A 25,507-nucleotide genomic window follows, 5' to 3' on the forward strand; every position below is an offset into this window, starting at 1 on the left:
GGGAAATCCCTGCATGTCTGTACAAAAACAATCCGAGAAATCTCTGGTCTTTTATTGAAATGCACGAAACGTAGTATTGTTGTCATTTTCACGAATACATTAGGTGGGGTTTTATGTATTTTCCCCACCCAGACCGACGCTATCACTCGTCGCGTCTTTCCATTTGACCTTCGGCCTTGTGGAGTTCACATCTTTTGACGTAGGCGCTTTATCACGTGATGCAACCAACATGGCTGAAATAGCAAAGCCAAGCAAATTTTTCCACGCGACAAATTAAGTTTGTGGTCTTTAAAGTAGGCCAGGGCCCCAGTATATATTCTGTCCTGATGCAATAACCATGGAAGGTTCTGCTGAAGGAAACAGCGAGGAAGCCTTGAAAGAGGACGGGGCCATGGGTAAGTATGACTGAAAGAATGGCGGGTTTCTGGTCACTTGTGACGTATTTTGTATCTTGTTTTGTTGCAGGGATGTCACAGGCTTGCACGGCCTTTTAACTCCTATACATCGCCAGGTTTCCTTTTTGCACATGACTTAGGAGTGACTGCTAGCAAAGTGATGCTGTCGTTGACACAAGACGCACTAAAGATTGAAATATCATGTGAGATTCTCTTAAAAGTGTAAGGCTTTGTGTAGACATACAGTCTGTAGATTGCATGTAGCCTATATCATTGGTATTATGATCTTACATGTATCAACTGCACAAAGTCTTTACTTAAATATTATAATGGTGGCCCCAGATGACATTTCAGTGTGCATCTTTTATCTGTATGGGTCAGGAATGATGTGATAATTTTCTGGTGCAGTTGATGGTTATTTTAGCTTTGTTAAAACGCAAAAAAATGTTGAAAATTAACAACCTTTAGTAAAGGTTTCACCAGAACATAAAACATAACATGTATCATATACATAAATAATAATATCAAAGCATGTTTTGATGTCAGAAGCATGTGTACCAATTATGCTAGAGATTGTCTATTATTGTTATAATATAAAGCAGGACATAAGTGACCACGAAAAGTTATGCAAAAATCAATTAAAGAGGAACAGAAATGGGTCGCCATGTGTTGCCAGAAATATAGATAGATTAAGAATTTATATTAGCCAACTGAACAGCAGTATTAAGTTTATACTGGTTGTAAGAATTAGTGGATCAGCAGATTGACAATCATATGTGCATGTATTATTTCCATGTGGTGTCCATGTGAGAACTATTTCATTGCTCAAGTTTGAGGAAGATTGAATGGCTTTTAAAATATAAATTTGATAAATCTGGTCAAGACTGAGATTATGTAGATAATTCCTCAGCATAGGAATATGTTAAAGAGCAAATTTCCTGTGCAATTTATGTATATTTTTAATCTGATAAAACTACATTGGTTGGACTGGCCATAATCATGTTTTCCCCATATTGCTTCTGTATCTCCCCACATTGCTTCTGTATCTCCCCACATTGCTTCTGTAACTCACTATGAATGAATTATCTTCTAACTGGGGCCTAATAGTTAGACATTTCACCTCAATGTTGGGAAATCCAGGGATTAAACCTGGGTCATTCCATACCTAAGACTTTACGGGTGCCTGGCTTGGCACTCAGCACTGAGAGGTTAGACTAAGGAAACAGGCCAGTGTCAGTATGGTGTGACTGGGTGGGGTGTCATGTCTGGTGTCTTCAACATGATACTTCAGTGACATATCATGCCACAAGATGACACAATATATGTACACAAACCTCACCTTATGACTCCTCCTCGTCACATGGTTTAAAAATTTTTAAGTTGCAACACTAAACCCCAAGCAAACATGTACATGTATACATATGAAATACATGCATCTCCATCAGCTCAACTTAACTGTTGGATCAGTTGCTGCTAAATCTGATCCAAATCTACCACCACAAATCTGTGGCGGCAAGGGAAGGTTTTACTACATATATGAATAAAAGTAAACTGATTTTGTGGACAAAGATAGGAAAGTCTCATAGATACTTGTTTAAAAGTTGTCAGGGTTGTAAGTTAATTTTTGGATATTTGAGAAGGTGTTTATTTATTTTTTTTTCTTTTATTATCTTTGTGTCTGTATGGGAATCGGCTTAGACTCGTTTGTCGTTTTTGTTGTTGTGAGTAATGATGAGAATGGGATTTCTGGGTTTCTGTTCAAAGTAAAGCCCTTATTTCAGCCTGTCATATCTTCACGACCATAAGTTTTGGAGCTACTGTCATCCCCAACCCCAACACATCCCCTAAAAGTGCAAGTGTCCTTATACACATCATGGTGTTTGTTTTTTGGGAAGACTATGTCCCACAAAAATTGCAAGACTTTTAAAGTAATGCATTATCTGAAAGTTCAACTTTGATTTTGTAACCTACCTGTATAAAATGCAATAGTGTATCAAACAACATCGAACATTTGTTCTAGAATATCCATATCCTGTTCATAGCCATGACCTGTTATACAGGATAGGGCGGATATATTAGCCAAGCTAAGGCTCTTATTCAACCGGAATATAGCCCTTTTTTAATGAATTTTTTGTTTTTCTGTTTTAAGAATATTCATGTTTGCTCAGCTGTTTTTGGGGAATAACTAATTCTTGTTTTTAGTTCAGTGTGATGTGTATTTATATTCCCATGGTTTTCGAGGGTTTTCAACACATGGATGTATTTAAAACACAGGGCGGCTCTAGTTAGATTTAAACACCTGTTTTTAGCAGTAAGTTAATGTGTGGACATCAAGAAGATAGACTAGATTCTTAATTTTCAGCTAGCAAGTTTTATGACATTTATAACTTTGGTACTGCTGTGTGTTTTTGATTATCGCTTCGATTTATATATTTCTTTATTTGATTTTTGTTTTTTATATGTTACTCAAGAATGATTCACTTAAACTCGACGGTGGTCAGCATTATGGTGGAAAGGACACTGGGCAGAACCCAGGGGAAACCCAAGACCATGTGTAGGTTGCTGCAGACCTTCTCACGTATGGCCGGATTGTCACTTAGATTTGAATATTAGACATGGGTATACAATGTATGTAGTCTAAATCCTCAATAAATTCAACCACTAAAGTATAACTTCACATCCAATTGGAAAACATAATTCATAACATTTTGGAGACTAAAATGTATTTTTTAGGAAGGAGCACATATGATATGAACATATAAATTTTAAAGTAACCTATCAAGTTCAAAGACCGTTTGTCTTGTATGCCAAAACATGCACTACAGGTACATCAGTGGTCAAATTTGTTGAGGATTTACGGTAACTTTAAGCCATTCAATTTTTCTTCACCAAATGAAGAAAAAGAATATTTGATTTTGGAATGTGTGTTAATCATACTCATGCTTGTGTAATATAATTTTCAGGGGATGACTTGGAAGAAAGTCTAAAGAAAATGAAACCTCCGAACAGAAAGAAGTTTGACGAAGAGATCGAGAGCATTTTGAAGATAATACGAGAGAAAGAGGCAGAAATAGTATCCTTCACTTTGTCTAGTTCATTTTCACAAAAGAGCTAGATCGTTGTGAAAATGTATGTTTTGGCCAGGCTGTTATGCTTTTAAATGCAATTTTTTGGCCTTCATTTGTATCTCTGGATGGAGGATGCTATCCTTATGCCTCTGCACAATTCCCCGTTCTTTCCCTCCTCAGACACTGTGTACAAGCGAAATGTGGCTCGTTTGGCGTGCGACTTTTAATCCTGGATACGCACCAAGACATCTTCAGATAAACAAAAGACAGAAATGTCAGGGAGCAGAATTTATAGCTGATTGGCCGATTTTAAGAGAAATCAGGATTTGAGAGGTATCTGATCTAACCAAGTGAACAAAACTTTTTTCATCAGCTGATTTTGATGGAGAAAATTCTCTTCAGCAACTTTATTGGTAAAATGATAATAAGTGGGGTTTTTTTTTTTTGTAAGTTTGTAAGCATACATGTAGTCATATATGACGTGGCTATGAAACCAACATCCTACATGCTGCTATATAGGTGTATAGAACAAAGGGAGGGCCTTCATGGCTTAGTTGGTTAGCGCGCAAGCACAGTGTAATGACCCAGGAGCCTCTCACCAATGCGGTAGCTGTGAGTTCAACTCCAGCTCATGCTGGCTTCCTCTCCATCCGTACGTGGGAAGGTCTTCCAGCAGCCTGTGGATGATCGTGAGTTTCACCAGGCTCTGCCTGCTTTCCTCACACCATAATGCTGGCCGTCGTCATATAAGTGAAATATTCTTGAGTTCGGCATACAAACGCCCATCAAATAAATTAATTAATTAAAAACAAAGGAGTCTGTGAATTGGTCTTGACTACCACCTCAGAAGGGAACAAGTGGGAAGCCTGATGACACAAAAGGCCAGACGCTGGCAAGACTTCGAGCCATTCGGGCGGAGAAGGAAGCCACTATTGACCAGCGCAAGAAGATAGACATCTCACTGAAGGCTTTGAACACGGAGATTACAAAAAGTGTAAGTGATTGATTGTAGTAAACGACAACAAATGTAAAGTTTTACCCCGAAAGAATTGTTTTTCAGGGCAAATATATGTCCTTAAAGAGGGCATGTAGATTTTGGCAAAAATTGTAAATCCAATTGACTTTTTGGTATTATTTCTAAATCGCCCAAATAATTGGATTTCACAAACTAGGAACCATATTTGTGCACGTGTTACCTTCCAGAATAATTAATACTGTGTATAGTAAAACTTACAATGTGACCCTTTAAGAACATTATAGAAACCATTTTGACACTTCAAATAAATGTAGGACAGGTGTGATATTTTCAGAGAGGCAATAATCTGAGCTTTTCTCGTAAATGGAGGAAATTTGATTTAATTGGCGAGTATGGATTTTTTGTAAGCTATTTTAAAATTTCTTAATTTGGGGCAGAAACTTACATTTTTCCATTATTATATCATCCCACCTTTCCACCCAAAATCCAAAACACCTTTTTTAAGATCAATAGAACTCTCAGAACCTTTTGGCTTCTTTCAGAGGCATTTAGGAATTGGGATGGTATAGATTGACAGAGGCATTACTTATGGATAACAATTCCTGGATTTATTGTGTTGGTGACGTTTCGATGTAGGTTCTTACATTGTTATCAAACCATATGAACATACAGAGATACAAGACAACATATATACAGTAAGAGAGTGAGTGGTGTCAACAACAGGCAACAATGTAACATAGATTGTAGCATGTACATGTATAGATTCCAAATCATCAACAGAATAAGTGAGTTATAGCTAGTACGAGTTGACTGTAAGCGGCCATTGAGGCTCGGATGAGCACTGGTCTTCTACAAATATCAATATGGTGAGATTAGTTGTGTGTCGCACACAGGAGAGTTTGTGAGTAACTTGCCAAAGGTATATGTGTTACACTAGACCTTCTGGCTCCTCCACCAATAAAACTGACATTATGCGGAAAAATATTCAGTATGTCGTTAAACAACAATCGTATAAATAAATCAGGTGTACGTATATGTAGTGTCAAGCCAACTGTTGTGCATCACATGTTCATCACTGACAGGCGATGCAGCACATGTGCAGCACTACCAGGTGATGCATCACATGCTCAGCACCACCAGGTGATGCATAACATGTTCAGCACTACCAGGTGATGCATCACATGTTCAGCACTGCCAGGTGATGCATCACATGTTCAGCACTGCCAGGTGATACATCACATGCTCAGCACCGCCAGGTGATGCATCACATGTTCAGCACTGCCAGGTGATGCATCACATGTTCAGCACTGCCAGGTGATGCATCACATGTTCAGCACTGCCAGGTGATGCATCACATGTTCAGCACTGCCAGGTGATGCATCACATGTTCAGCACTGCCAGGTGATGCATCACATGTTCAGCACTACCAGGTGATGCATCACATGTTCAGCACTGCCAGGTGATGCATCACATGTGCAGCACTACCATGTGAATGTGTCGTACATGTATGGTTAAACACTTACTGCACACAGTGCACAATAGGTTTTGTAGAACATTTTTACACATGAAGAAACATGTTAATGTCTTTATAGCAAATTAATGATGTCTAAAACTACTTCACACATATATGTAAACATATTGTTTCAAACATTTAAGATAAATTTCTTAGGCAATATGCCCCATGATTTTGGAGCTTTTTCCAGACATGTTCCAACTTGGGCACCTCTAAAGAGTATCTGCAAGTTCTAGTACTTGGTTTATTTATTTACTTGATTAGATTTTTATGCTGCCTTGATTCTCAAGCATATTTTACTATATTAATTACCACAAGGATTATAATTTGAAAAAAACTGGGCATAGCCCAAACACACTGTGATCACATCAGTGATAGTCTAATGGGTCCTTGGATTTAGTCTTCATAGATGTCTGGAACATTCCAGATTAAGTCTACCAGGAAAAAGACTGTTGTGCTCCTTTTGTGTGTTTGTGTGATATGACTAGTTTAACAGCTGCTCAATTTTTACCTAGAAACCTCTAGTGCATACGTATGATATATATTTACCAGTACCAGCATACACTTGTGCTGTATACTAGATTGCTGTAAGTGGTAATAAATACAGTGAGAATCTTAATTTGTTAGTTTGAAAATATTGTGTCAGCACATTTTCACAATCAGATAATAGTAAAGTGTTTTCTGCATCATTTTCACGATACTGATGCTTCCTGTGTTTTTTTTTTTTTATTTTTTTATTGTTTTTTTTTTCTGCACTGTTGATGTAGTATTTTCTTGAATAATGTTGTCAGCTTTTAGCTTGAAGTTGATGCATTTCTGCAAACTTGTCATTAAAGTACATCTTATTAATTATCTACATAGCAAACTTCTACATGCAGTGAAACTAGCCTATCATACCGACAGAAAGCAGAACTAAAGCTCATCGGAACTGAGAGGGGGATTCCCCTCCAACCATGTGACCTGGTTCTGAGCCAACCATAGATCTGAAAAAAGGGTCAGCTGAGTCACTGCTAGTTTTGGCATCAGACGGCTGCAAGCACCTGGTGTTGTTGTGTAATCCACTTGATGGGTTTTAGTCTCAGCATTTGCAGCCCTGCATTTAACTTGAGGTTAACAAATTTCAAAACCCGTTTTATAAAAATAGTGTTTTGAACATCCCCCAATGTTATTTACATATATATGCATGTGAGGTTTGTCAGTCACCACTTCATAATACATGTAGTTCGTATGTACTGGAATTCTTTAAGCGTTTCACAAGTTTACCAGGTGTTTATTCTAGCAACTTGCTAAGGCATTATTCTGTGTAAACTGATAAAATTATGCGTTTTGTGAAGTCCTGAAATTGGTCGAGCCAGCCAGTGTAGATTTGTCTCTGAAAGGAAATTAAAGTGGTGTATAAATCTCACTGAAGTTTGTTCTTTCATATCCGAAGATATTGAGGAATTAACATAAATGTGACAAGATGTGATTTAAAGCCTGACAATGTTTTCTGTCTACTTGAGAAGGTGTACATGTTGTTGGCGCATAACCACTATTGTCGTTGATGGTGCACAACCACTATTGTCGTTGATGGTGCACAACCACTATTGTCGTTGATGGTGCACAACCACTATTATATGAAAACACAATGGAATTCTCACTTTTGATTATTATCCTGACACACCAATGTTGCGTTTTTACTGGAATTAGTCCGCTATAATTACCCTCCCTTCTGCTCTCCCCTCCACCTTCTCCAGGATGAGGTTAGCCATAAGCAGGCCTAGCGACAAGCCCTGCCCAGAGGGCTCATGCTCGTGCCCTTAGTACCACTCAGGTGTTAATCACTACCTGAAAAACTTATTTTCAGGTAGTGAACTTCATGAATAAGTTCTTGAACAGTTGAGGCTTTCTATTTTCACACCATATTCTCTTCCTTCATGAGAAACACACCCGTGTAATCACCTAACCATGACAGACACTGTGCTTTACATTTGATGGTGAAATACACTCACCTGAATGTGAAGGATGTGTGTGGGATTAATTCTTTTTTTTTTAATTTATTTTTATGCATGGTTGAACAGCAGTTTAACATCTGGTCATTGATCTCCTCTTACGATCTTCCTGATGTTAATTTCATCCAGCAGACGGATATGTACAGAAAAACATTTGTTGACGGCATTGATCTGCACATTATTTCTCTTTTCGATACATGTACATGTAGCCTACCTATAGGATATTTTGGATATGTCAGTGTAAACCCACCAGAAAAGTACCAAACCCATCATTACTAAAATGTGAAACTTGCACAAATCAAACTTTTCTGAACACTTACTGGCATCATGAAAGAGGAGACAGGCAGGGTTTTACAGTTGTCATCTTCTTTTACTACAGGTACAGTATGTGTAGTCAGAGATATATTTTGTTTAATAGAAGAATTGATAAGTTGGACAAGACATAAAGTTGTGTGAGTGGAACACTGTTATAAGTGAATAAAACAGAGTGAGAGAGTGAGTGCTTGGGGTTTAATGTTGTACTTAACAATATTTCAGCGATACGAATAAAACAGAACTGCTAGGCACTTAAAGAAATTAGAACAAATGGCCAACAAAGAAGAGCATTCTGTGATTTCTTTCTCCTCAGCTTGGTAAAAACAATCTTTCCTCAAATAATCTTCAACAGCCGAGGTATGGCCTACATGTATATGATGTACATTGGACACGCATGAAAAAGGGTTTTTCAGACTCGTTTTTCATAGCTTTAATATTTCAACTCTCCGACCGTACATGTATGTGGAAAGGTTTGACACCTACCTGTGGATGGTCGTGAATTTCCGCTCGGGCTCTGCCCTGTCTCCTCCCTCCACATTGTTGGTCCCAGTTGTTAGGGGTGAAATATTTCGCATAAAGTACCAATTAAAGAAGTAAAATAAATTAATAAATTAATATTTCAAGTATTTAGTATTAATAAATTAGTATTTCAAGTATTTAGTATTAATAAATTAATATTTCAAATATTTAGTATTTATGGGTCCTTCAGATGTAGGGAATTTGGAATTGGTTATAGAGGTCTCACCCACTCAGGCTTGCGCTGAAATCTTGAGAATCTCCTCTGTAACATGCAGACTGTGTTCACTTTTGACTATACCACTGCAGACTGTGTGTAAGATTTTTTTTTTTTTATTAAAAGGCATCAATCATCTTTTTTATTTTACGTGAATTTTACTGATCGTTTCTCTGACAGATCAGCTTTTTGTTTTATGACATAGATGAAGTTTACATGTATATTTGAACTGTTCAGTTTTACATGTCTACTGTATATATCGACTAGGGAGTGAGCAGTGGCTGAGAGGTTTATGCATTTGACTTTCACTCACTGGGAGGCACGAGGCGCAGGTTCAAACCCGGTCCTGTGCAATGACTCACTTTTTGTTAGGCCTTGGCCTTTTCAATATTGACAGTAAATTTGTAGGTCCGTTTTGTTCAGAACTTTTGTTTATTAATGACCACTTACCTTGCACTGGTACGGTGTGCATGACTGTGTGTGACCTGTTGGGGAAAGTTTGTCGACAATTTGCCAAAGGCTGCTGGTTTACCCCATGCACTCTTTTATCCAATGGGCAAGTTAGTTTTGGGCGAAATTTATGGTCATTTAGAGTATGTACATGTATATCAACAGCGCCTTTGACATATTACCTCCTTTCCCATAGCAACAGGTCATTTCACAAATCGACTTTTAAACATTGATTTCTCATCTCATTTACAGTAATGCTAAAGTGCCATCAAGTCATAATCGTAGATTTACGCAGAACTGAAAATCTGGCCTGAGACACCCCCTTCGCTAAAGCTATGGCCTTAACTGTTCATTCATTTATAAATCAAGTGTTTTGGGCCCCCCTGTGGTCGAGGTGTTTAGCACACCAGAATGGCGCAATGACCCTGGTGCCTCTCACCAATGCGGTCCCTGTGAGATCAAGTCCAGTTTGTGCTGGCTTCCTCTTGACAGCATGCAATAACCTGCATGGTTTCCTCCCATCATAATGCTGACCGCCATGTAAAATCATAAAATCATAGTGAAATATTCTTGAATACAGTGTAAAACACCAGTGAGATGAATAAATTAAAAATGTTTCTGTTCTATATGGACCTTTTTTTTTTTTTTTATCCAGATGGGGGCATTATCTCGCCTTCAGTCCAATCTACATTACAAAAGTGAGGAGAAGATAGAGGAAGCCATTAGGTGAGTGCCACTAAACCAGCTTGTCACCAGAAGCTTGAATGCATGTTAGAATTGATTCACATAAGACGCCCCACCCAACAGTTCTTATCCACTGTTACTGCTCACTTTGTTCTCTGTCCCCTGGAGACTCATTGTCCGGGAACGTGAAGTCATAGCTTTGGTTTTAAGACATGTTTATTTCATGGTTAACTTGAAGTATGAAAGACAGCAGGGTTATTAGTGCTGTGGAAGCATACTACATCAACATCAAGAACTGGAAAAAGACAGATACATACAGGGATTGCCATGTTCCTCTCCATTTAGGATAACTCAGAAGTGAATTTACAGACCCCCCCCCCCCCCCCCCCACAAAAACTCCAGTGTCACATGTACATGTATAGAGTCAGGGTTAGGGTGAGATGTACTTGCATCTAGGTAAGAAATGTAAGAATATTATTGTGTCTTTAATAGGGGGAGAAAAAAGTATTTATTTACTTGTTTGGTGCTTTACGCTGTACTCAAGAATATTTTACTTATACGACGGCGGCCAGCATTCTGGTGGGAGAAAACCGAGCAGAGTCCAGTGGAAACCCACGACCATCTGCATGTTGTTGGCAGACCTTTCCACCTCTCCCCGGAGAGAAAAAATTGTGAAATGTTGATATTTTCAGCTTCATATAATATGTATTCAAATTAATATAATAATGCCACTTGTTAACATAAAGTGGGTCAAGAGATAGCTTTTTGTTTCTATGTTTGTTAGCAGAGACAAGCAGCCTTTTAAGTCTCTCTGATGGTTTCTCGGTCAGTTTTTTGACATCCTCTCTGAGATCATTGTTAACCTGTGGATGGTTTGTTGGTTCCCTGCCTCGCCCCCTACGCACCCCCCACACCCCGGTTGGCTCTGCGCATTCTCCTTCACTATAATGCTGGCCGCCATCGAATTAGTGAAGTAGTCTTGAGTACGGCGTACGACACCAAACATATTAATTGGAAAAATGAAATAAGGCTTTTCAAAATTTTAAAATTCATTTTTCTTGGAATTTACGTAACTTTCTCCGGGAATTCAGAAACATTTATCTCGGAATTCACATACATATTTTTTCACTGAGAATTCATGTACTTTTGTCGTGAAATTCATGAACATTTTGTTTTAGAGTGAATAATTGTGATTAATTCACCATTATCACACTTAGCAGGTCTGTTTTCTCCAACAAATTCATCAGAAACAAACACAGAATTAACAGGGGCTTTATAACATGGAACATTAACTTAGGGAGGGAGAGTCCCATTCACTGTAGATGGCACAAAACCCCTTAGGTCATGGGCACCTGTGTGTGGTTGAATGTTTGCGGATAGTCTTAACTATTGCAAATTAAAGCAAATTAAAATTGTTTTTTTTTGCTTTTCTAGGAGATTAGATTATCAGCTGAAGAACCAAAATTTCCGTCTGTCAGAAGAGAAGAAAATTGTGGCGGAAATAGACAGCTTGAAACGCTCAAAAAAGGTTCTAAGGTTTGTACATGAGTTGTCTCCAAGCAACAGGCAAGTGGTCTCTCACTTTTACTCTTACTGTATTTCACTGCGCAAATAAGTCAAAAAAAAAAAAGAATCCTGTGTGTGGCATTAAACGATGAAATAAATAGGCATGGTTGGTGAAGATCATGACTGATTCAAACATGCAAGCATTGGGTACTTCCACGTTATATGGAAATGACAGACTCAAGACAGGGGTTGAAATAACGATAATGTGTCTTGGACAGGTACATGTGTTTGTAGTGAGTACTACTCACAGAAATTTCTGAAATTAAGTAATTAGTGTTGGAACTTCTTTTGTATGTATTTCTTTAGAAAGGAGCAGTTATGTTTTACCCCATAAAATATAGACATGCCTATGCGTATGTGTTCAAAGAGAGAGTGTTGAGAGATAGAACAGGGCAGAAAAAATGAGTATTTCATGCACTGCAAGCCCATCACATTTCTACAGAATTGTGTAAAGCAGCCTTCACACACATGTAACTTGCTTTTGGAAACAACAAAAGTGTTTTTGTTTGCATGGGGTTGATCTTTTCTTGATTTCTCTGTTTGTCTGTTTTCTATAGCCAGTTCTTGGCACAGAAGAAGGAAGTGGATGAGATGAGAGCCAAACAGAGGAAGCTCAGAGAAGACCGTGAGGTAGACTATCCTGTCAGTTACACAATAATTAAGAACATTGGATTAGTCCAACATTGAAAATATGTTCGGTGAAATTCGACTGATCCTCCACAAAAAGTACGTGTAGTTTTAAATGAGATTTTGTTTTTAAGTTTTGGGGTTTTTGTTTTAAAGTTTTAGCTCACATGTATGAAGTATGGAGAGGTATTGTGAGGGGGAGATCAGAAGCTGGCGGTGGCAGCGTCAGTGTCCAGTTTGGTTTTTGACCAATCATAGCGTTACAGTGCCCACCCATAGTACACAGATAGCCAATCATAAGGTTGCAGTGCCCACCCATAGTACACAGATAGCCAATCATAGTGTTACAGTGACCACCCATAGTACACAGATAGCCAATCATAGGGTTGCAGTGACCACCCATAGTACACAGATAGCCAATCATAGTGTTACAGTGCCCACCCATAGTACACAGACAGACAATCATAGGGTTGCAGTGACCACCCATAGTACACAGATAGCCAATCACAGAGTTGAAGTGGCCACCCACAGTACACAGGTAACCAATCATAGCGTTACAGTGCCCCACCATAGTACACAGATAGCCATCATAGGGTTGCAGTGACCACCCATAGTATACAGATAGCCAATCACAGAGTTGAAGTGGCCACCCAACAGTACACAGGTAACCAATCATAGCGTTACAGTGCCCACCCACAGTACACAGGTAGCCAATCATTGTTTGAGATTTGCTTATCAAAGACCAAGAAGTTTTCTCAAGACAGTCACAGGGTTGGAGTTGCCAGCCATAGTGCATGAATTGCCAAATGCAGTCACGATTTGCATATCAAAGACGTCGGCAGTAAATTTGTGCATGAATTCCCCACAGTGTCTTTTACCATTACAATGATTTACAACTCCATAACGTATGAAGCCACGGCTTTGCAATCCTTACATATATTATAACAGTCATAATTGTGACGATATAATAATACTAACCGTTTCTGTTGATTTAATTTCAAGATCTGAGCCCTATCTAATTAGAGAATAATATATGTCTGTGACAGTGTCAATTATTACTTTATTTTGGTTTAGAGGCCAGTATTTAAATGTATTACATAACTTGAACATTATCAGGTGATCTACTGCTAAGCTGTGAATGCCTTGTTTCATTGTTAGTTTCGGTTAAACCTCTTTCATCTTTTTCATTAGACAGAAGAAGATATAGGGAACAATAGACTTTCCTGTAGACCTACTTTATTCTTTAAGTAGGGCCAGGTTGTGTACAACAAAGAAGTTTGTTAGGATGGCCTCATAATTGCCTGATAATACTAGATGAACTTGGCACACCCCCCAAGCTACTCTGTTCGGAAAGCTTACTCATCATTGCCCATAAAACGTACAACCTGGCCAATTTTCTGCCTTCACCTAAGGGTGTCTCACAGCAGAGTTTTTTTTTTTTAAATTTTGGGCATAAACTATAAATGTACAAATCATGCATTTGCTTAGATACAGTCCCGTACAATTTTACACTACATGAATGGAATTGGTCTTTATTCTCCGAGCTGCTCATGATGGGGATTGTTTCAGTTTGTGTCAGATATATCAAAGAAATGAAATAATTAGAAAAATTAATTCATTTTGTAATTTAATTTCATTTTTGTTTTATTTTCTTATTCAGCGATTGTACAAGCAGGTATCAAGCCTGAAGAGCCAGGAAGATGATTTGAGAAGAAAAAACTCTGTCAATAAGTCAAAAAATGAAACAGTGAAGAAAGGTAGGCTTTTTGTGCAACTCACTCAACTTTCTCAAAGTTTTACACATCAGAAAGGCTACTAATCCTGTTGTCCTACTTTTCTTTTTACAGACATAAATAGAAAACTTTCCCTATTCTGATTGAACTTAAAACTTTCAAAAAATGCATTGAGAATTCCAATTGATGGCATCACTAATGGATTCCTCATTGATTCATTTGCCGTACGTGGGAAGGTCTGCCAGCAACCTGTGGATGGTCATGGGTTTCCCCCGGGCTCTGCGCGGTTTCCTCCCACCATAATGTTGGCCGCCGTCGTATAAGTGAAATATTCTTGAGTACGGCGTAAAACACCAGTCAAATGAATAAATAAATAAATCATTGATTTATTCAAGATTTTCGGGGAGATATTCATGATGGGAGTTTTGAAATGTTCGATCCTTTGCCCCTTGTTTCTGGTGGCCAACATGTTCTTTAAAATGACAAGTCTTGCGTGATGTGTTGTATTTATTATTTTTTTTTTTTGATTGGTATTTCTGCGGTATTCAAGAATATTTCCCTCATACAGTGTAGGCCAGCATTATGATGGGAAGAAACTGCATTAATGAAAGGCTCCTGGGTCATTATAAGTGAAATGAATGTATGAAGTTTGTTAGCTGAGATTTCGACATATATAATATAGGAATAGACATCACAGCATTGATAAATATCTGGATAAACAAGTTCTTGGGTGTAAAAAAATTTACGAAATCTGAAGGTTTTCTGTACAGCATGTCGTTTGAAATTATGACATGTGGGCAACAATGATTTTGTAAACAATTTGCTGGACACATTTGTGACTGTCTTATATTAAAGCCTGTGTTATAAGGAAGCATGTTACTATGGGAGAGAGGTGACGCTACTAAATGTTACCTTTTACCTTTTGAAGAAAGTTAGTGATGTAAATCATCAAACACAGAAGTTTTGTCATCTACCCTAAATACAAAGAACTCTGCAGCCATATGTGTAAAGGCCTTGCAGCAACCTGCAGCTGGTTGTGGAGAGCCCTGTTTCCTCCCACCATGGTAGTACAAGTGACGTATTGTTGAGTGTAGCGTGAAACACCAAAATCAAATAAGTAAATAAATACTCTGCAAATTTGACCACAAACGGTGCATGTTTTCTCCATGACCTGGCAATTAACATGCTAGTGCAGTGTAGTATAACAGAGCCTCTCACCAATGCGACAGCGGTGAGTTTAAGCCCAGCTCATTCTTGCTTCCTCTGTGGTCGTTATTGGAAAGGTCTATGAGTAATCTGCGGATGATTGTAGGTTTCCCCCGCGCTCTGCCCAGTTTCTACCATAATGCTAGCCGCCATCATATAAGTGAAATATTTTTGAGTAGAATGGAAAACACCAATCAAATAGATAAATAAATAAATAGATAGTGGACTTTTTTCATTCGTTATTTAATGTGAGCAGGTTACTTTTTAAGTTGTCAAGTCGGTGTGGTCAACTACGTGAACTGTACATTTTAGTTTTCAAAACCTTGTGAATTGTGTTTTCGAGTTTCGTCTAAACCTACTCTTTGCTGGTTGAATCGGTTGAGCATTTAATTTAATTTATTATTTTAGCCCTGTTTTAATTCATCCATTTGGATTTCAGAGTTGGATGAACTTTATGAGCAGAAAAGGCATTTGGTGTCAGAGTTCAAGAAGTACGAAAAAGAGTATTACGGGTTGAAAGACGAGGTGCGTAAGAAACAGCGTCAGGAAAGCTTGAAGAAAAGAGAAGAGGAGAAACGTGCCCACGTGGAAGCACAACAGAAAGAGTTGTAAGTTTTGTTAAAGTGCAAGTTTCTGTCTGGAAAAAGGGAACTATCATATTTTCCTAGACAAAAAATTACTAAAAGAAAAAAAATCATGAAAACGAACCCTTTCATAAACTCTTCCAACAAATGTAAATGAACATATATACCTTAGCAGGTTTTGAATTTAATTTAACTTGAATTCAAGTTTACTGGCTCTGACACAAAAAGATTTGTGTTGATCTGAATTGGCCTAAGAATTATTACAAATATGTAGTGGTCCGACAGAAAATCCACGGACCTTGAGAGCAGTGCTAATTTCGAGCCCTGCGGAGTTATTGATGTGGCGAGGCATAATTTTTGGGGATTTTGTGCAGAGATAAAAGATAACATGATTTCATTTGTATGGAGCATGTACATGGGTATCAGTGGTTACAGTCAGTGTACCTTGTCTTGTGGATACAGTTTTGTGACAAATCCTGACTTGTGCCCATGCAGGGCTTTCATTATTTTTTTAACCCTTGAAAGGTAACCAGCTACCTGACCAATCATTGAATGAAGTAAATTAGGAGCTTCGATTTAAGTGGATGTGGTCATATGCGGAATTGTGTTATAAAAAAAATAGCGGGCTGCTGTTAACTGGTAACCCCCTTCTAATAAACGCCCTGTTCATGGAAGCACAGCAACAGAAGCGCAGAAAATGTTAAAGTTTTGTGTATCATTTGTACATGTATTTATAAAAGAAAAGAAAAAGAGAATACCAGGCAGTATTGGTTTCAGGGCTGAGTATGAATCCCAGAAAGAGCCATTTGAGGATGAGAAGCTGCTGTGTAACACACTGATAACATACCTCCAGAGATTCCTCACCACTGACCTTGACCCTTCTGCTGGGGATGAGGCTAGCCCCTCAGCACCAGGTATGTGGCTCGCTGAGTGATTTCCAGGTTGTCATAATCCTCCCTAAGGCTATTGCTGTGTCATACATTTTAATGGCAGATAAAGGTTTTTAAGGTGTCCAAATTTTTATAGATTCCTTAAATTTGGTCTGCACAGAGCTCAAATCAATTTCCAACACCTTCCCTGATCCTTGAAGACATTTTGCATCAGACGTTCTGATTGGTCTTCATGGAATTTTTGTTAAAATTTTGGCGTGCATATTTTGTAAACTGTATGTTAAAGAATTGACTCGGTTGTACAGCTCATAGATAAGTCTTCGCATACATGTATTCAGTGTGGGATGTGAATTCATTAGCAGCTGACATACATGTAGGTGTGAGAACCTCACCGTATTACGCAGTTACTTCCCTTTATTATGGGTGCATCTAGAAATTCTTTTCCAGCTTTTTTTTTTTCTGCTTTCTCATGAATTGTGTTTTGCTTGTCCCCTCAGGAGGCCCTGCCCCTGCTATTTCACACCAAGACGGCATGTACGTCCTCCTCAAGAAACCGGACGAGGAACTCTTTGGAGGAATTTCCAGAAAAGGCAAGAAAGGCAGTAAAAAGAAGAAGCTGCCAATGGTGAGTGTTGTTGTGCGTTACTTGGTGGCCAGCATAGAGAAAGAAGCTGTGTGGATGGTGGCAACTGTGACAGAATGTGGCAGAAAAGTCTTTTGTGTCACTTTTTGACAATTTCACCCACACTGTAAGAGTCTAACTAACAGCCTAGTGCTTGTGAATTGAAAGAAATGTTAACACCAGGCTGAATGTGTATATGAAGCTGGTAAAGTATCCCACATAAAGATTAAATGGCATACCGTTGCCTTATTACTTTTGTGATGTGCTGTGAGTTCAAATCCAGCTCATGTTGGCTTCCTCTTGTGGGAAGGTCTGCCAGCAACCTGCAGATGGTCGTGGGTTTCTGACCGGGCTCTTCTCAGTTTCCTCCCACCATAATGCTGGCCGCCGTAATATAAGAGAAATATTCTTGAAAACGGTGTAAAACACCAATGAAATAAATAAATAAATATTTTTGTGATGTTTCATAACAGAGATATTGCAGTATAAATTAAGCAAAATCATTATCAAAAACGCAGCGACGTTAATAATTTTATCCAATCAGGCGCAGGTTAATTCTGTGACAAAGTTAATTCTGATGACTTCACATAAACGCTGCTTTGCCTTTCAGCCACATCTGTGTTGAGTATGTGTGGTGCGACATGGTTCTTCAAATTCCTCTGACATGGTGTTTCATATTGTCTTTTAAAAATGCCAGATTAAAAGTTAAATTTGTAGAATATCATGCAGGTCAGAAAATACCATGTTCGTAGGGATATTTGAGCATTAGAGGAACGCTGTGAAATGTTAACTCCGATGTTGTTGTTCCAGCACAAGCCTGTGACGCACACTCCTCAGATCTTCTCCCAGTTCTCCAGTCTAGCGCTGAGCGCCCCCTCCAACATCTCTGAAGTGCCTGCCTGTTTGGAGAAGCTACAGGGCCGCAAGGTGAGTGGCTAATAGTCTGTTTTCAGTCTTCAATGCATCAGGAAGTAGGCAGTTTTAGAGTTATGTCCTTACAACTAGATGACATCTCTGGGCAGTACGACATGTTTATCTTTTAACATTGCAGTATTTGTGTATACACAAAACTAAACACAAGTTGTCGTTGTTATTGCAATATTTGACATCCATGCCCACCCAAGAAGATAATTCACAAAATTAATCTGATCTTGTCTTGTGCGTTTTCAAAATTATATGTGTCTCCCCATGTTAAAATTGACAGGTTTCCACTGCTGTGCTGTAAGGTGACAATCACCTGTCTAAAATGATGTCACTCTAGTTTCCTGGCTGGTCATGCTTGAATAAATGTATTATACCTAAAATTCAACTTAGTCGAGGCATAGCCAGGGCTTGCCTATCTCTTACACCAGCCAATCAGAATCGATTCTGTATCCCTCTGAAAGGATACTTAATACACTGATTGGCTGACAGTGGAGATAGGGTTTTCTGGGTTAAATCTATGCAGCCTTGGTCATGCTTGATTAAATGTAGTATACCTAAAATTCAACTTAGTAAAGGCATAGCCAGGGCTTGCCTATCTCTCACACCAGCCAATCAGAATCGACAAGACATAGCTAGGGCTTGCCTATCTCTCACACCAGCCAATCAGAATCGACAAGGCATAGCCAGGGCTTGCCTATCTCTCACACCAGCCAATCAGAATCGACAAGGCATAGCCAGGGCTTGCCTATCTCTCACACCAGCCAATCAGAATCGACAAGGCATAGCCAGGGCTTGCCTATCTCTCAGACCAGCCAATCAGAATCGACAAGGCATAGCCAGGGCTTGCCTATCTCTCAGACCAGCCAGTCAGAATCGATTCTGTGTTCCATAAGCTGAATTTCAGCAATGACAGGTTTATTCTAGCATGACCAAACTGCAGAGTTTAACCCCAGAGACCCTGTGTCTGCTGTGTGCATAGATTCTTTATCCCTTTGAAGAATCAGTCAGGTCTCCTTAAAAATACTCTTAGCCAGCTCAGCTTTTTTTTTTTTTTTTTTTTTTACATCTTTAAAATATGTCTGATGGGTGTAACCTGACCGAAATCATGCATGCTCCTCACTTTATTTTCATTTGTAGAGACTGTTAAAAGCCACACTGTTTTATTCTGTTAACTTGGAAAACATATTTCTGAGCTATTTTGTTCTTACATAAATGTCTTTGATGATATCTGATTCCGAAGTCATGGAACTGCCAAAAGACTTGTTGATTTAAAGAGATCTGTGCCAGTTTTTTCCCCAACAGACATTTTTAGTTCACCTGTAAAAAGTAAGGAGAGGTATTTTTGAGGGGGATCAGATGCTGTCGCTGGCAGTGTCCAGTTTGCTTAAAGTTTTTGGCCATCATAGGGTTCCCAACCTCCAGTACTCCACCAAGAGCCAATCGTCTGTAGCGATTTTCATATCAAAGACCAAAGAAGTCTTTTAACTCGTAGCTCAACATTTTACTCAGCTATTCACAGGGTTACAGTTGCCTCCCCAAGTGCATAGACTGTGAAATGCAGTTTGCGATTTGCATGTCAAGGACCTCTGTGGTAAAGTTGTGCGCTAACTCCCCACAGTGCCTTTTACCACCACAATAATTTACAATTCCTTAACATATGATGTTACTGCTCTGCAATCCTTGTGCATAAGATAAACAGACACAGTTGTGACAAGATAACAATTTTGGCCTTTCTAGTTGACAAGATCTTAGCACTATCTAAATTCAGAATAATATCTGTATGACAAGTGTCAATCAATTTACTTTATTTTAGTTTAGAAGTCAATATTTGAACAAATTACACTATACAGTTTTATGAACTGCTCAATCAGGAGAGCTGCTCGTATTCTCTGAATGCCTTGTTTAAGGTTGGCCTCTGTTTTTTTTTTTTTTTTCTTTCTTTCTTTTCATTCTGCTTTTAGGAGTATTATGAAAACTTTGTGGGGCAGTCCTCGTTCCTTGAGGATCAGTCGCTCTCCTCTCTGTCCGTCAGTGTGTCTGACTATGGCGGGGACTCCTTTGCTGAGAGTCTTCAGAGTGAGAGCGGTGTGTCGACGACATGGAGCCTTCAGAGTAACGACGACTGCGAAGAAGTGGAGTCTGCCTGTGAGAGCTTCGCGTCTGAGATGAAGCGCCAGACAAGTAAGACGGAGAGCACAGGCAGCACTTCTGAGACGGCAACATGTGACAGTATTGTAGAGGCGCTGGCCACACAGGGGCACGCCGATCCTGTTGTTGTTGTTGTTGCCCCCTCGCCAAGTGCCGACGACGACAACTCCTCGCCAGAATGTGATATGGGTAAATGTGATAAACAGGGTTTGGCTGACACCAAAGACAGCTTTAGTACCACAGGGGACCTAATCGGCAGAGTCATGCCAGAACCTGACCCAGAGAATGGACCCCCTACACCAAAGAAGCCACAAACCACTGACCTTGAACCAAACACTGGAGATAAGCAGGTGTGGAGCAATGTTGTGAATGAAAGTGAAAGCAAAAGTACAATTTTAGGTGAGGAAGTGAAAACAAAGGGGGATAATCCCAAAGTAGTTAACTGTGCTGATGATGTCCAAGAACCTGTTGAGGAACAGGATACCAGCAACTGTGACGGTGATGTCTGTGTTGGGTGTGGGGGTGACGCAGACTGCAAAAAGCCCGGTTGTCCTCACTGGGGCAACTCTACTGACAACACTGACCACGAGAAAGAGCCTGTAAAAGGGGTACCTGTTGTTATAATTGACACCTGTAAAGAGATACCTCGTCCCCATCAAGCTAACATGGAACGGGCACCAGATATAGCAGCAATTGAGTAGGCTCAGTGTATTCTTAAATCTATATAGTTGTTAATTATTTATTTTGCTGTAATTAAGCCAAAAATATATATGACACAAATGGTGTGCTTCTACATTTCATTATTTTTTTTTTTTTTTTTTGGAGGGTTTTTTTTTTTCTAATTTTTCTAAGCCCTCTTGACTAGGTATCTAACCAGGCACAATTAAAAAGGAGAGATCTCATTATTATGCAGTCATTTCCAAAAGTACACAGATTTGAAGCAATGAACCAACCCTGTTGACAAGTCCATCACCGATACATATTCATGACTAAGCTGCCTCATCCTCAGTGGTTGAGGAGATCAGGATATGCTTTTACCCAAGTAAAAGTGATTGAACTTTCACCGTGTATTGTAATGCAGACAGAATGATACCTTTCGTATTTTATCATGAAATGGTCCACAATACCCTTAACCTGTATGTGCATGTGTACTGTGTTTTAAAAGTTATCTAACAATCTGCCTATTTTAACATACTTTGAGAAAAATTGTGGGACTGATGACACAGATAAAATCAATAGTTCGGTAATTTGCTGAAGTTGGATATTAAAGAGAACTTAAGTTTTTGTTTATGTTTAGTGCGAGCTTTGGAAAAGTTTTTTTCGTCATGACAGTTTTTCAACTGTAATGTCTGTCTGTCTAAACTCTAAACTTAATGTGGGATCATTACTATATTTGACATCAATAAAATGGTGTCCAGGGTCCTGCTGGTCGGATGTATCATAAGCAAGAACTTTACTCCGCTAACTGACTGAGCATTTCTACAGCCGGCGTATAGGAACTCACTTGACACTGCTGCCAACCCCCCCAACCCCCCAACCCCCCCCTGCGTAAGCCACCCTTTATGCCATTGTGGTACAGCATGTATCGAAGTAAGTCCACAGGTTAACAACATAAAATGGCTCTTACACGGACTCCGTCAGCTACAAATTTCCCTTCCCTTTCACCATGAACTGTATAGCGATAGATCACAACATGTAACAGTGGCAGCTGTCGTAGATTCCTAAATACAGTACAGAAGTTTTGTAGGAAAGATGTGTTTTCATAATTTGAAACTTTTTTGACATTATTCCAGAAAAACAGTGAGACTGACAACCTAGATAAAAGCTACATGTATATTTCTTTAACAGGATAAAGTTGGAACTCAAGAAAGTTGCATTTTTTGGTTATGTTTACACATCCTTAGAGGAATAATGTAGAAGATACCATCAGTAGGGGAATAATTTAAGAGATATATACTCCTAGTGGAATAATGTAAGAGATATCCATCGGTAGTGCAATAATGTAAGATATACCCATCCCTAGAGAAATAATGTAAGATATCTATTCCTGGTGGAATAATGTAAGAGATACCCATCCCTAGTGGAATAATGTAAGAGATACCCATCCCTAGTGGAATAATGTAAGAGATACCCATCCCTAGTGGAATAATGTAAGAGATACCCATCCCTAGTGGAACAATTTAAGAGATATCCATTCCTAGTGGAATTATGTAAGATTTTAGTAAGTTTAATTACTGAACCTTTCAGGTAAATTTGTAAGGCAACCTGAAGCACAGTAATCATGCAGTAATCACAGTTGCTTTCATTTGTGAACTTCGGCTTGAGTTGAAGTACACACTTACAAATACATTTGTTGTTTGTTGACTGCTTGTCAGTATGTTTTATGTTCACTGAAAATCCTAATTTTATAAGTGACAAATAAGTAAGAGCATGTCTGTACAGATCGTTATGTACAAAATCCTGAAACTCATCCCTCTTTTGTTTTTCTTGTTTTGTTTTTTTTTTATTGTTGTGATGAGACAATGGATGAGTGAGGTTGGGATTTTACATGGGGATTAAAGAAGTGAAATTTTACACGGAGAAGCTGAAAAGTTTATCTTTATTTTATTGAAATTACCGAGGGGGATTTGGCCCAGCTGCCAACCTTTATTGTGAAGGAGAATTTTTTTTTTTTTTTTAATTCTATGTCCATTGTCCAGGAAAGCATTACATCACACTGTAAGATATTATTACCAGCCTATAACCACTGCATGTGTAATGGATACATACATTGGCTATTAACATGAAGTAAAAGTGACTTGTAGAATAAATATTAACATTTCAAAGCGGGGCAGCCGAAATGTGAAACAGTGTCTGAACAGTTCTTCTGGAAGCCATTTTATTTGATCAGGGTGTCCATATTTTAAAAATTTGTTCCTACCTATTCCATGTTTAAAGTGCTGAAAACAGGGTTTCCAAATTATAAATATGTTCATGTAGCACTACTTTTCTATTTCGCTTGTCCACTAGAGGGTTAGCTGACAGACCATGTGCTATAGTAACCAAGTGAACTGAAGTTACAAAAATGAAGGGGCTAAGACACCTTCGTTTAGTCACCAGCATCTGGGACTAAATGTAATGGACCTGTAACTGTTACACTAGTCCCAGCCTGCATTTATGTTCCGTATTAAACTTGAATAAGCTGCCTGTAACCAATGGTACATTGTGCCTGTCCAGTATATATTTTGAAACAGTGTCGAAACTTGTATTTTTAACGTTACGATAATTCCTATATGAAGACGTTGGTTTTTGCAACTCCTCAAAATGCGAACTCGATGAATTGACCAACCGTCATGTATGATGGTATGATTATCCTTGATATATATATATATTTACTCGTATTTATTTTTACTTATATATGACTTGTAGCAGGTAGTTTTGATAATATGTTTTTCATTTTATGTTTGGGGGGGGAAAAAAACAACACAAATCATATATAAATATCTGCTGTTGAAAAAGATAGCGTTATGATAATTTTTATCGATCACATGTACAGCTTGAGCGGAATAACGGAAATCCAAAAGCGCCACTCGAAACTTTCTTAGAGCACCAAAAAAAAAAAAAAAAATTTACCTGACGAACATTAAAACTTAGCAAAATGCATATTCATATACTAGTATATTGCTGTTGCTTTATATAGGCATCTTGTATTGTTTTTTTATCCTTTTCCAAATTCTGAACGAAGGACTGCCATCAAGTTAGGGCAGTGTCTATATGCAACTTGTGACCAGTTCTGTGACCAGATTGAAAACAGAAAGTAGGCTGTAACTTTCAGCCTATTTGTGAACTGATCATTGACTACGAAAAACGGGTGTCTAATTTCTCACCCCATTTTAACGCAAATGTGATTAGTTCTGTGCGATTTAGTTATCAATATAGCATTATCAGCACTGACTGTATCGTAGTTATCCTTGATTGTAGGCCTAATGTCCTAATTACTCCCGCTTTAAAGCTGTGTTATATTAATTAGATTCGTCTGATTATACTGATGCCTTCAACTAAAAAACTGAAAATCAGATTGAACTTTTTCCTGATAAAGACAGAAGAAAAAAAACCCCTACATTACCCAGTCAAGAAATCTTTTTCAGAGTTGACTGATTGGCAGAATTTTGTGAAAAATTACAACTTCATGTAATTGTTACATAACACAAGGGATCAGTGGTTGAATTGATCTGAACACTTTGTCTGAACACTCAGACAGGTTAATGTGCTTACTAACAAGCTGAATTGATTATTGTCTATACCGTTTAATCAGATCATTATTCGGAATCCGGATATTTTAAGTGCAATTATGTTGGAAATTTAAAAGGATACAGAATCGATATTGATTGTCTTGTTTTAGGATTTCCTGGGTTAAAGTTTTTAGCCATTGTCACTGTTAAACGTATCTTACCCTCAAATTCAGTTTCGCATAGGCGAAGTCTGCTTGTTTCTATCCCTCTCACATTGGTCAATCAGTGTAGACACACCCGACTGGCTGCGAGAGGGGGTAGATCTTCAAGACCAGAAACACAAAACACAACCCTCAAATACACACCATGATGAGGTGTAATGCTTATATTTCAGACAGCAGGCCATCCATTTTTCACTTAATTCCCTTTTAGCTTCCAAACTTGTCTGCTGGTTGGAATCATGATTCTATACCCAGACTGATAGCTGTTAACATGCTTCTTGTATACTTGATGGTTGCTTTCGCTACATATTACAGTGTTCTGTATCTCTTTTAGTTGAGTTATTTTAATGTTTTCTCAACAATAAGATTGGGCATTTGTTTATAGAAGGTTTTCGACATTGGTTTATGGAAGGCTGTAGTCATTTGGCATTTCTTTATGGAAGGTTGTTGTCATTTGGCATTTCTTTACAGACGGATGTTGTCATTTGGCATTTCTTTATGGAAGGTTTTCTTCATTTGTTTATGGAAGGTTATCTTCATTTGTATTTGGAAGGTTGTCGCCATTTGGAATTTGTTTAGGGAAGGTGTTCGTCATTTGTTCATGGAAGGTGTTCGTCATTTGTTCATGGAAGGATATCATTATTTGGCAT

General features: G+C 38.5%; 1 protein-coding gene across 1 annotated transcript; it reads left to right on the plus strand.

The window, feature by feature from the left end:
* The first annotated feature begins 237 nt into the window (after positions 1–237).
* Positions 238–21,937, plus strand: LOC135463348 (uncharacterized). The gene is made up of 12 exons (XM_064740608.1): positions 238–395; positions 3,359–3,468; positions 4,311–4,457; positions 10,097–10,167; positions 11,560–11,661; positions 12,249–12,333; positions 13,979–14,075; positions 15,697–15,865; positions 16,619–16,755; positions 17,229–17,356; positions 18,164–18,280; positions 20,239–21,937. Exons 1-12 carry the CDS (start codon positions 338–340, stop codon positions 21,124–21,126), a joined length of 2,109 nt encoding a protein of 702 aa, XP_064596678.1. The 5' UTR covers positions 238–337; the 3' UTR covers positions 21,127–21,937.
* The last annotated feature ends 3,570 nt before the right edge of the window (positions 21,938–25,507 follow it).

Source organism: Liolophura sinensis, chromosome 3 (genome assembly GCF_032854445.1).
Source record: "Liolophura sinensis isolate JHLJ2023 chromosome 3, CUHK_Ljap_v2, whole genome shotgun sequence".
In the NCBI taxonomy this organism is placed as follows: Eukaryota; Metazoa; Mollusca; class Polyplacophora; order Chitonida; family Chitonidae; genus Liolophura; species Liolophura sinensis.

What these genes read in the sequence shown, in the direction of transcription:
- LOC135463348 (XM_064740608.1), top strand. Translation starts at nt 338, where the DNA reads ATGGAAGGTTCTGCTGAAGGAAACAGCGAGGAAGCCTTGAAAGAGGAC. An exon ending in GAAAGAGGACGGGGCCATGG is followed by an intron (nt 396 to 3,358) that starts GTAAGTATGACT and finishes TATAATTTTCAG; the next exon opens with GGGATGACTTGGAAGAAAGT. An exon ending in AAGATAGAGGAAGCCATTAG is followed by an intron (nt 10,168 to 11,559) that starts GTGAGTGCCACT and finishes TTGCTTTTCTAG; the next exon opens with GAGATTAGATTATCAGCTGA.